Source organism: Papio anubis, chromosome 12 (genome assembly GCF_008728515.1).
Source record: "Papio anubis isolate 15944 chromosome 12, Panubis1.0, whole genome shotgun sequence".
NCBI lineage: Eukaryota > Metazoa > Chordata > Mammalia > Primates > Cercopithecidae > Papio > Papio anubis.
In genome coordinates, this window is record NC_044987.1 from 56,496,881 (window position 1) to 56,510,062 (window position 13,182).

General features: G+C 39.8%; 1 protein-coding gene across 1 annotated transcript in view; it reads left to right on the forward strand.

Moving 5' to 3' along the window:
• The window catches only part of RSF1 (remodeling and spacing factor 1), a 151,990-nt gene that overhangs the window by 48,641 nt on the left and 90,167 nt on the right, over positions 1 to 13,182 (forward strand). The window contains exon 2 of the mRNA XM_021926346.2: positions 1,217 to 1,308. Coding sequence (XP_021782038.2) covers positions 1,217 to 1,308 — 92 coding nt within the window. The remainder of the gene's footprint in view (positions 1 to 1,216; positions 1,309 to 13,182) is intronic.

The following is a 13,182-nucleotide window of genomic DNA, read 5'->3' on the forward strand; positions in this document are numbered from 1 at the left end:
AGGAGTAGTGGTGGGCACCTATAATTCCAGCTACTTGGGAGGTTGATGCAGGAGAATCGCTTGAACCCAGGAGGCGGAGATTGCAGTGAGCCAAGATTGTGCCACTGTACTCCAGCCTGGGCAAAAAGAGTGAGATACCATTTCAAAATAAAAAAGAGAAATGCTTCTTTTGACAGCCGTATGTGTCCCTCTGGTCTAATTAATATAATTAAATACAATCAGACCATGCCTAAATAATACTTAGAGGACCTCTGATTGTTTACAGTCAAAGCAGAGAATCTGAGGGAAGATAACAGCAGTCCTCAAATATTTGAAGGTTCCAACAGAAGAGGGATTAAAAGTACTGTCTTTGAGACTAGAGAGTAAGAGCCAGAATTAGGAGAGGAAGTTGTCATAGGGCAGATTTTGAGAGTAAGGGTAGCTTTCTAGTAATTAGAACTATCCAGAAAACAGAACTAAGTGCTATGCAAGGTAAGTCATTTTTTTGTCCATGAAGCTTGTCAAGCAAAGATTCCTAGAAAGGCTACAGAGAAGTTGAACACATCAGACAAGAGATAGATTGGAAGAGTTTTCCAAAGCAGTTTGGAAACCGTTAGTTTAATTTCTGACATATCTATCAACTTGGAATTCATATTTCTTGATTGCTTTCTAATTCTATGAGTGTATGTCTTTGAAATCTCAGCAGGGGAACCAAATATTTGTTATTGCAGATAAACAGCATACAAACTTTAGTTGTATAGTTAAGTGCTTTTACTTGATGGTATTTTTTTTTAACAAACTATTTTTTTAAGAGTGATTTTAGGTTCACAGAAAAATTAAGCAGCAAGTGTGGAGAGTTCCCATATATCCCTGTCCCCACACACGTACAATTTCTCTACTGTTGACTCCCACAATAGTGGTACATTTCTTATAACTGATGAATCTACATTGACATATAATTATCACCAAAGTTCATAGTTTATATTAGGTTTTACTCTTATTTGATGGTGTTTTGAAAGAAAATGTGAATATTCCTGCTTATCTTTAAGAAAATGGTTTTTGGTCATTTCTTGCTGTAGTTTAGGCTTTTTTGATTCAGAGGTCTAAAAGTTAGCTAGTATCAACACTGTCTGTTTTGAGAAAGTATCCAGGGTTGGGGAAGGTTATTTTTTTTATAATCTTAAATGTTTACAAATGTTTTATTTTGTTGGCTAACAATATTTTTTTTTCTTTTAAGTACCGAAAGAATTGGTGGAGCTCCATTTGAAGCTGATGAGGAAGATTGGCAAATCTGTTACTGCAGACAGATGGGAAAAATACTTGATCAAGGTAACTAGTATTCGTAAATTTCCTGCTCTATTACTGAAATACTACTGTAGCATAAATTGATATGTTTTATAATACACATAATTTTTAGTTAGTTTACTAAAAGTAAGACTATGGCTCCAAAATCCACGTGACTACAAGTATATAATTCTCTTCTTTTCCTACTGCTTAGTAGTAATATATCTCTTTTGTGCCTAACACTGTGCTCAGGACTTTTCATGTCTTTTCTCGTTTAATTCTTACAATCACCCTGATCACATCAAATAAGAAACTGATAAGGCTCAGGGATGTTGTCATTTTTGCTTTAGTTCACATAGTATGCACAGACTTATTTAGTGATTCCCCTAGACTCTATTATATAGAACAGGGGTCCCCAACCTCTGGGCCACAGACCAATAGCGGTCCTCCCCATTTCTCTCCTTACCATCTGAGCTCTGCTTCCTGTGAGATCAGCTGCAGCATAGATTCTCGTAGGAGTGCGAACCCTATTGTGAACTGCGCATGCAAAGGATCTAGGTTGTGCATTCCTTATGAGAATCTACTGCCTGATGATCTGTCACTATTTCCCATCACTTCCAGATGGGGACCATCTAGTTGATTCAAATGTAATGTATTTGAATCATCCCAAAACCATCTCCCTCCCACACACCACCCCCAGTCTGTGGAAAAATTATCTTCCGCAAAACTGGTCCCTGGTGCCAAAAAGGTGGAGGACCACTGATGCAGAAACGTGCCATCTTTTTTGTTCCTCAGCATTTTTGCATATATGGTATCTTCTGCCTGGAATACCTTCCCATCAGTTTGTTTTCCTAGCCAACTTATTTGTCCTTTAGGTCTCAACTCAAGTAGTACTGTCTCCTTGAGTCCTTCTATCAGGAAGATGTTCCTTCATGGATTTGTTTAACCCTGTTTTACAAACTGTCGTATGGTTTTATATTGAATGTTCATTATGTACCAGGCGATGTTTAGGGCTTTCTTTGCATTATCTCAACTTTAAAATACTGATTATCCTCATTTTACTCACAAGGAAATTGATTTTGAGAAACTAAATACAGTAACTTGACTGGTCTCACATTGCTAAAAATGACAGAGCCAGCATTCAAATCCAGGACTTGGTGAATCCAGTGCTTTAAAATATCACTGATGAAATGTTCCTCACATTTGTCTTTCTTGTATATTGTAAGTTTCTTGAAGGCTTCTTTTAATCTTTTTTTTTTTTTTTTTTTTTTTTTTAAGACATCATCTCACTCTGTCACCCAGGCTAGAGTGCAGTGGCACTGTCTTGGCTCACTGCGACCTCCGCCTCCCGGGTTCAAGCAATTCTCCTGCCTCACCCTCCTGAGTAGCTGGGACTACAGGCGCACGCCACCACGCCTGTCTAGTTTTTTTTGTATTATTAGTAGAGTCAGGGTTGCACCATATTGGCCAGGCTGGTCTCGAGCCCCTGACCTTATGATCCGCCCACCTTGGCCTCCCAAAGTGCTGGGATTACAGGTGTAAGCCACCATCCCGGCGGCTTCTTTTAATCTTTTTTTTTTTTTTTTTTTTTTGAGATGGAGTTTCGCTCTTTTTGCCCAGGCTGGAGTGCAATGGTGCGATCTCGGCTCACCGCAACCTCCGCCTCACAGGTTCAGGTGATTCCCCTGCCTCAGCTTCCCGAGTAGCGGGGATTACAGGCATGCGCCACCATGCCTGGCTAATTTTGTATTTTTAGTAGAGACGGGGTTTCTCCATGTTGGTCAGGCTGGTCTTGAACTCCCGACCTCAGGTGATCAGCCTGCCTCGGCCTCCCAAAGTGCTGGGATTACAGACGTGAGCCACCGCGCCCGGCCTCTTTTAATCTTTTATGCATCAGTATTAGATGGATCAATTAATCACTGAGACAATTTTAGTTTTCTTTCCCTTGACTGCCAGTAAGCTTAACTTTGTTATATTTATTTCTTAGTTATAATCATTAGCTAGTTTTCTGATGGAATTTTTACCTTCCATTACATGGCTCTTATGGCTCTCTCATCTTTCTCCTTGTGGCATCATTGTACATATGTGTTACTGAAAGCTGTTTCTTTTCCTTTTGAAGTAAATGGAATATAATTAATATAAAAATCTGTTTAAATCCAGAGCAAGTATCTGGCATCTGCTAGGCCTTGTTGCTTTGCTCATAGCAGACATTACCAACTTAAGCCTTTCCTGCTAAGCCTAGACTTAGCAGACTACATTATTACACAAATCAGTCAGCGTTGGCATGTATTTGTCAACTCCTGTTAGTAATTCCCGAAGACAGCTGAACTAAGACCTATAGAATGAGCAGAAATTTTGTTAGGAAATAACCAGTAGCTTAGCCCTACTGTAATACAAAGTACCTAGAGAAAATGACAGTGAGTGGAGGCCTAACAATCATGTGTTCAGGAGGTTACTGTGATAATCCAACTGAGCAATAAGGAGACCTGAATTAGGGTTTTGGCACTAGGGATGGAAAGGAGGGGGTGGATGTAAGAGCTATTTGGAAGGTAAAATCAACAACTTTTGATAATTGATAGAGAGAGAGAGGTGTCTAGGAACTGAGCTTAACCAAGGGCATTCATTTGTTATTGTGCTGTATCTTGCGTTTGCTAACATACATTCATCCGTAGTAGACAGGAACTCAAAAATCTAGGCAGATGACTTTTTACTTTTACAGTGCAATTATCCTTCTAAAAATAAAGAAACCCAGCCAGGCACAGTGACTCACATGTGTAATCCTAGCACTTTGGGAGGCTGAGGCAGGTAGATTGCTTAAGCTCAGGAATTCAAGACCAGCCTGGGCAACATGGCAAAACCCCGTCTCTACCAAAAAAAAAAAAAAAAAGAAAGAAAATAATACAAAAAATAGCTGGATGTGGTGGTGCAAGTCTGTAGTCCCAGCTGTGCAAGAGGCTGAGGTGAAAGGATTGCTTCAGCTAGCCCAGGAGGTCAAGGCTGCAGTGAGCCAAGATTGTGCCACTGCACTCCAACCTGGGCGACAGAGTGAGGCCCTGTCTCAAAAAAAAAAAAAATCATTGAATGGAAATTTAAACTAGCAGTTCTGCTAGGACCTGTTAACTCTTGCTTAGTTGGATGGGCCTTGGCCTTATTCTTCACATTCCTTTTACTTGGCAAGTCATAAAGAAATTTCTCTGCCAGTGAACCCTTACGCCTCCCTTATGCTTCCATGAAATTCCCCTGTTTTCTGTGATTGTTAATGATTGATTGATGAGCAATTTCAGACACCTTGACCATGGATAATGAATACCACTATGCTAAATAACAATTTGCCTTCACATGCCTTCGCAAATTTAGTACCCGCACCTCTACTTCCTTCTGCCCTGCCTCTTTCCTGAAGACAACCATGTGAAGACTTTAAAACTAGTGGGATAACCGATTTTTCATAAGTTATCCCTTAAAAGAAATCTCACTTGATTTCTTTTAGCCTCAGAATAATTTCTAAGTAAATAGGAGTTGTTTTAAAAAAAAAACACTATAACATCAAATATAGTAAGTGTTTCAAAGAAATGTTAAAAAATGAAAGCAAATATGTGTCTTAGAATACACAGAAAGTATTTTGGGGGGCTCAATACTTGAAACATGATGTCATTAAGTAGAAAATAATCTAATGTGGCCGGGCACGGTGGCTCACGCCTGTAATCCCAGCACTGTGGGAGGCCAAGGCAGGTGGATCACAAGGTCAGGAGATTGAGACCATCCTGGCCAACATGATGAAACCCCGTCTCTACTAAAAATACAAAAAATTAGCTGGGCATGGTGGTGCACACCTGTAATCCCAGCTACTCAGGAGGCTGAGGCAGGAGAATCGCTTGAACCGAGGAGACGGAGGTTGCAGTGAGCCAAGATCACAGCCCTGCACTCCACTCTGGTGACAGAGTGAGACTCCGTTTCAAAAAAAAAAGAAAAGAAAAAAGAAAGAAAGAAAATAACCTAATGTGTCTTTTCTGGGGTGTTTTTCTACCCCTCAACAGAAAATGACCATATTCATTTGTACCTTGAAAGTAAAGTACCTAGTACTAGGTTTAGAAATCCCTTGAAAATGAATACATTTGGCAATAGATGCCCTTGATCTAAACAGCAATTTCAGAAAGACCCATTGTCATCTGTTAGCAAATCATAAAGGCCACTTTTTGTCATTTGTGGTTATATTTTGACAAGAACTGGATGTTCCTTTACTGTTGTATTTCTCAAAAGTAAATTAAGATTAATACTCTTAATTTTTATTTGCATTGTTAGTATTTTGTGTTTTTATTTTTTGAGATGTAATTCACGTAACATAAAATTCACCATTTTAAAGTGTACAGTTCATTGGTTTTTAGTGTATTTACTATGTTGTGCAAACATAGCCACTAATTCCAAAACTTCTCTAACATCTCAGTAAGAAGCCTTGTATCTATTATCAATCAGTATCAATCACATCCCCACCTTTTCCCCTGTATCCATCTGTATGGATTTGCCTACTGTGAACATTTCTTATAAATGGAATCATAAAATATGTGGTCTTTCCTATTTTCTTTCACTTAGTATAATGATTTCCAGGTTTATGTACATTGTATCGTGTATCATATTATTCCTTTTTATTGCCAAACACTAATCCATTATATGGATAATAGCATCTTTTATGTATCCGTCATCAGTTGAGGGACATTTGCTTGTTTCCTACTTTGTTGTCTATTAGGAATAATGCTGCCGTAGACATTTGTGTGCAAGTTTTTCTGTGAACATGTATTTTCATTTCTCTCCTGTATATAACTAGGAGTAGAATTGTTGGGTCATATGGTAATTCTGTGTTTAACTTTTTAAGGAACTGCCAAACTGTTTTCCATAGCGGCTGTACCATAGCAATTTATATTGTACTGATAGCAATTTATGAGGTTTCCAGTTTCTTTGTAACTTTTTAATAATAATGATAATAGATAATATTTGACAGCTTATTATAAACTCAGTGCTATGCTTGTTTTGGTTTTTTTTTACATGCATCACCATTTAATTCTCACCACAATCTGGACCATAGAATGGTAAATTACTCCCAAGGTCACATAGACACCAGGTGGTAAAGCAAGGATTGAACACGGGTTTGTCTGATAGCAGAGCATGAATGCTTAATGCTTTATATATTGCAAAGGATTTTCTTTTTCTTTTTTTTCTTTTTGAGACGGAGTCTTGCTTTTTCACCAGGCTGGAGTGAGTGCAGTGGCTCAATCTTGGCTCACAACAACCTCTGCCTCCCGGATTTAAGCAATTCTCCTGCCTCAGCCTCCTGAGTAGCTGGGATTACAGGCACACGCCACCACGCCCAGCTAATTTTTGTATTTTTAGTAGAGAGACGGGGTTTCACCATGTTGGCTAGGATGGTCAGGTGTGAGCCACTGTGCCCTGCCTTAGCATCTTCATGTAACTTTTACAAAGTTATATGAACCATTTAACTTTGTAAAATGTTCCTTAGAGAATACCATTTACTCTGTGCTAATGTATGAGCAACCAGGATTTATTCTCATAACTGAATTGCAGGTGGTAGTGCAGAAAGGACATTGGATTTGTATTGGGGAAAACATTTACCTGAACAATGCTAATTACTAGGTGTATAAGTTTTTTCATGAAGGTATAGTCTCTGCATAGTGTCTTTCAAATAGTTGGAACCCAGCAAATATTCTTTAAATATTAATAATAAATTACCAAAGCAACAGGAGAGTAATTTTAGAGAAGTTTTCTTCTCTTCCATGGCTGGCATTCCTTTGGAAATTGGTGTGAACTTGGGTCAAATTATTTATACTTGTGGATGTAGAAATGTTAGGTTGCATTTTCTCTAGTTTTCTACTGAACTGCTATGTGACTTCAGATGGTCCAATGAATGTTTTGTAATACTAAAATGCCTAAATATTTTTCCCACAGAGACGCATTCGCTAAATACTTTAATATCTGGGAAACCTCCTGTGGCAAGAGTGCTCTTGAATTTTTTTTCAAGTGTGCAAGATTTGTTTTAGTTATAAAATATCAATTATATACTGTTGCAGCTGAGTGTGGTGGCTCATGCCTGTAATCCCAGCACTTTGGGAGGCCAAGCCAGGCAGATCACCAGAGATCGGGAGTTCAAGACCAGCCTGGCCAACATGGTGAAACCCTGTCTCTACTAAAAATACAGAAATTAGCTGGGCGTGGTGGCGGGTGCCTGTAATCCCAGCTACTCAGGAGGGTGAGGCAGGAGAATCACTTGAACCCGGGAGGCAGAGGTTGCAGTGAGCTGAGATCGCACCACTGCACTCCAGCCTGGGTGACAAAGTGAGACTCCATCTCAAAAAAGAAAAGGTACTGTTCCTTCATAGTCACAGAACTTGCTTAGTAAAGAATGCCTGTAAGTATAATGTCAGTGTGTTTTGAAAGAAGTTACATAAAAATAGCATTTTAAAGTTGTTTATCATTGCTTTCACTAAGCAGATAAATGTGGAAGTGAAAAAAAGTCTTTTCTTAAAATTTCATGACTATAAAAAGTTTTAGGAATTCATTGTAAAGTATTACTATATTAATGACATACTTTTCTTGATTTTCGACTGAGCTGAATATGATGGAAGAATGCAGTATATAAGATTTATTGAGTTTTTATTGTGGTATTTTTATTTGTATTTTGTTTATGTATTTATTTTAGAGATAGGGTTTCACTCTTGTCACCCAAAGTGGAGTGCAGTGGTATAATCATAGCTCACTATAATCTCTAATTGCTGGGCTCAAGTGATTCTCTTGCCCCAGGCACTTGAGTGGCTAGGACCACAGGCAAGTGCCACAATGCCAAGCTAATATTTTTTATTTTTCGGAGAGATGGCATCTCACCACGTTTGCCCAGTGTGGTCTCAAACTCCTGGGCTCAAGTGATCCTCCTGCCTTGGCCTCCCAAAGTGTTGGGATTACAGATGTGAGCCACTGCACCTGGTTGATGGTATTTTTAAAATATCTTTTGACTGTTGCCTATAGTATAAAATACTTTTTTGTTGAACTATGACAACTTGCAAAATACAATGGATACACTATTTCATATCTTATAGAAAAATTAACTGAAAATGGATCAACAACCTAAATATAAGGGCTAAATCTATGAAACTCTTAGAAAAAAATAAAGGGAAATCTTCATGACCTTGGATCTGGCAATGGATTCTTATATAGAAAACCGGAAGACTGAGCAACAACGTAAAAAATAGATTAGTTAGACTTTGTCAAATTTTAAAACATTTGTACATCAAAGAACATTATGAAGAAAGTGAAAAGACAGCCTACAGAATGGAAGAAATTATATTGCAAATTGCACATATTGCAAATCATATAACTGATAAGCATTTAATGTTTGAGATACATATAAGGAGCTCCTAAAACTCAACAACATAAAGACAACCCAATTGGCAAAATTTTGAATAGACATTTCTTCAAAGAAGATACACAAAGATCAAAAAACACATGAGAAGAAGTTCATCATTTGTCCTTGGGGAAATGTGATTCAAAACTGTAAGATACCACTTTACACCTAACAGGATGGCTTTTTTTTTTTTTTTTAAAGTAAGTGTGGTGATTTTGTGGAGAAGTTAGAACTCTCCTAAATTCCTTGTGAGAATGTAATATGGTACAGCTGCTATGGAAAGGAGTTTGGCAGTTCCTCATAAAGCTCATCAGAATTGCCATATGACCTAGCAATTCCACTCCTACATATATAATTACTCCAAAGCAGGGACTCAAACAGATCTTTGTATGCCAATGTTTATTGCAGCATTATTCACTGTAGCCAGAAGGTAGAAACAACCTGTGTTCCTCAACAGATGGATGGATGTTGCATTGAAAAGAAATCTTATGTATAATGTAAAAGAAAGATGAATTGGAGTTTTTTCAGAAATCTTGTGGTTTTGCTGGACATCCACTTAAAAATGGAATCTGTGAAAGTTCTTTTGTGAGTGGTAAAACCATGTAAACTTGTTACTGCTTTTAAGATATTTGCACAATCTGAATCTATCTTCTTCTTCTTCTTTTTTTTTTTTTTTTTAAAGACTGGATCTCCCTCTGTTGCCCAGTCTCGAGTGCAGTGGCGCAGTCACAGCTCACTGCAGCCTTGATCCCCTGGGCTCAGTGATCCTTCCACTTACTTCAGCTTCCCCAGTAGCTGGAACTACAGACTCACGCTACCACACCTGGCTAATTTTTTAAATTTTTTTATTTTAGAGACAGTGTCTCACTATGTTGCCCAGGCTGATCTTGAACTCCTGAGCTCAAGTGATCTCCCAGCCTCCCAGAGTGCTGGGATTACAAGCATGAGTCACCACGCTCAGCCTGAATCTGACTTCTCTTGAATATCCTCTGCCACAGTGTAGCTCAAGCTTCGTTACCTTTCCTTTGAATTATTACAACAGGCTTTAGTTGTTCTCTTGACATCAGAATCTGTGTTCCTGTCTGTCCTGCAGTGCCAACAGGACTATTTTCTTTTTTTTTTCTGAGACGGAGTTTCGCTCTGTCACCAGGTTGGGGTGCAGTGGCACAGTCTTGGCTCACTGCAACCTCCACTTCCCGGGTTCAAGCGATTCTCCTGCCTCAGCCTCCCAAGTAGCTGGGATTACAGGCATGCGCCACCTTGCCCAGCCAATTTTTGTATTTTTAGTAGAGACGGGGTTTCACCATGTTGGCCAGGATGGTCTCGATATCCTAACCTCGTGATCCACCCGCCTTGGCCTCCCAAAGTGCTGGGATTACAGGTGTGAGCCACCGTGCTTGGCCCCAGGACTATTTCCTATTAGTACCTCCAGAGCCTCGTTGGGTCTCCATATTTACTAGGCATGACCCACTTTCATAGACCTGCTCACTGTCTTCCTTCATGGTCTTGTCTCTGTCCATTGCCAATCCCAAAAACGTTTATGCCAGGGCTCTATGCTAGCCTTTATGCTAGAGCTCTAGCATAAAGAACTGTATTCAACTCCACCTTGACAGAACATGCCATAATCATTCACATCTCCCCTTAAAAAAAAAACAGTTTTTTTTCTTTCTGAAATGAGCTGTACCTCCTTATTCATTTAAACCTCAATCATCCGTCTGGTCCTAGCACAGATGTTACCACCTGAAGAAAAGTTTCCTTGGTCTCCCTTCATCTCTTGGCTTGAGTTAGTGTTTCCTCTCTGTTTTCATAGTACTTTATACCTATGTCAGTTACTCACTTTGTAGATAATTCACTGACTACTTCTCCCCTGATAATTGTTTGTTTATGAATTGTCTCTTCCTCTCTGAATTCTGAAATTCTCGGAGCAGAGACTTTTAATCCATCTTTGCCCTTCCAGTATTTAAAACAGGGTATGTCTCGTAGCACTGTTCCATAAATGCTTCAGTCCTCCAGAATGATTATTGCAATTCCTGTTTCTCTCATTCTTTGAGTAAAGTACATATCCACTTTGCCCTACTTTCCTCCTGAGGTTAACATTACTTTCAATCTAAGGGTTGTTAGAGAATTTTATCATGTTACTATTTTCTTTTCAGTGTAGCATTTTCACTGCTTGATATTTTCTTACTAGTTTACCCATTTTAGTGCCTCCATGATGACAAGTTGTCTTCTTCACCGTGGTATCCAAGCGTTTGACTAGTTCCGGCCATATAGTCTGCACATAGTAAATGTTTGTGGAATTATTGAAAAGGTTGTTATGAGAATTTACTGAGTTAATATTTTAAAGTATTTAGAATAGTATTTGGCACATAGTAAATATGCAAAAAATGTTATTTTTCTAGTAAAATTTGAAAAATTTCTTTTTGTTTTGTTTTGTTTTGAGACAGAGTTTTGCTCTTGTTGTCCAAGCTGGAGTGCAGTGGTGTGATCTCAGCTCACTGCAACCTCTGCCTCCTGGATTCAAGCGACTCTCCTGCCTCAGCCTCCCTAGTAGCTGGGGATTACAGGCATGTGCCACCACCCCCGGCTAATTTTGTATTTTTAGCAGAGACAGGGTTTCTCTGTGTTGGTCAGGCTGCTCTCAAACCCCCAACCTCAGGTGATCTGCCCACTTCGCACTCCCAAAGTGCTGGGATTACAGGCGTGAGCCACCACGCCTGGCCTGAAAAGTTTCTTTAGGATGTGTTGTGTTACCTAAAGAAATTATTGCTAGTTAAGATAATTTTTTTAAATTAAGATAAAAACAGTACCTTTGTGTGTCTTTCGAATGCTCATCATGTTTGTTTTGTACTTGCTCTTTGTCTCAAACTTTGTCAAGGGATATGAATATGAGTAAGATGCAGCTCTTCACTTCCCAGAGCTCAGCTATTAAATTCTTCTTCACACCTGTAATCCCAGCACTTTGGGAGGCCAAGGCAGACAGATCACGAGGTCAGGAGTTCAAGACCAGCCTGGCCAATATGGTGAAACCCCGTCTCTACTAAAAATACAAAAATTAGCCGGGTGTGGTGGCGCGTACCTGTAGTCCCAGTTACTTGGGAGGCTGAGGCAGAAGAATTGCTTGAACCTGGGGGGGCAGAGGTTGCAGTGAGCTGAGATCACACCACGGCACTCCAGCCTGGGCAACAGAGCAAGACTCCGTCTCAAAAAAAAAAAAATCTTGATTCAGATTTGAAAGGTTTGAGTAAAGACAGTGTGACCCAGTCAGAAGATCTCTGAATGACTTTCAGCAACACACTTTTTAGATGTCTGATACATACCATCATCTTTATGTACAAACAAATCTCTTGTTAACTTCCTTCTCCCAGTTTTAATACCTTAGTTAAAGCATTTTTCCTGTTTGTTCAAGCCAGGGAACCTTGATAAATCCAGGGGTTACCCTTGATTTTTCTTTCCACTTACCCTCCACATCTGTTCCATCAGCTGTCCTGATAATTCTACCTCCAAATCACAGCTTACTTCTCTCTGATCCCCACTACCCTCATAATGCATGCCACCATTGGCCTTCAGGTTGGTTTCTTAGTTTCCCCTTCTTGCCCCTCTGCAATCCATTTTCTACACAGCAGCCATGATTTCAAATGAAGCGTAATTCAGATCATACTATTTTCCCCTTATTTAAAATCCTTTAGTGGTATCCCATCATATTTGAAATAGAATCTTAATTCCTTACCCTGACCTACATAATTTGGCCTTTGGTTATCTGTTTTGCCCTGCCTTTTGCCACTTGCCTCCTTAGTCTAGTTAATTTACACTGGTCTTTTTTCTTTTTTGAGACAGGGTCTCACTGTCTCACCCAGGCTGGAGTGCAGTGGCAAGATCTCGGGTCACTGCAACCTTGACTTCCTGGGCTCAAGCAATCCTCCCGCCTCAGCCTCCCTAGTAGCTAGGATTATAGGTGTGTACTGCCATACCAGGCTGGGACTACACACCTGAGCCACCATGCCTGCTGATTTTGTTAGTTTTAGTTTTTGTTTTTATGGGTTTTTGTTGTTGTTGTTGTTGTTTTTTGGCACAGAGTCTCACTGTCGCCTAGACTGGAATGCTGTGGTGTGATCTCAGCTCATTGCAACCACCATCTCCCTGGCTTCTGCCTCAGCCCCGCCCCGTCACCCCAACCCCACAACCTTAACTGGGACTACAAGCATGCACCACCATGCCTGGCTAATTCTTTTTCGTTTTTTGTAGAGACAGGGTTTTGCCATGTTGCCCAGGCTGGTCTCAAACTCCTGGGCTCAAGTGATCCTCCTGCCTTGGTTTCTCAGTGTGCTGGGATTACAGGAGTGAATCACCACACACCAAGCCCTAATTTTTAAAAGTTTTGGTAGACACAAGTCTCCCTGCATTACCCAGGCTGGTCTCAAACTCCTGGATTCAAGCGATGCTCCTACCTCGGCCTCCCAAAGTGCTGGGATTACAGGCATGAGTCACCTACTCCAGTCTCAAATGTCAACTTTTTA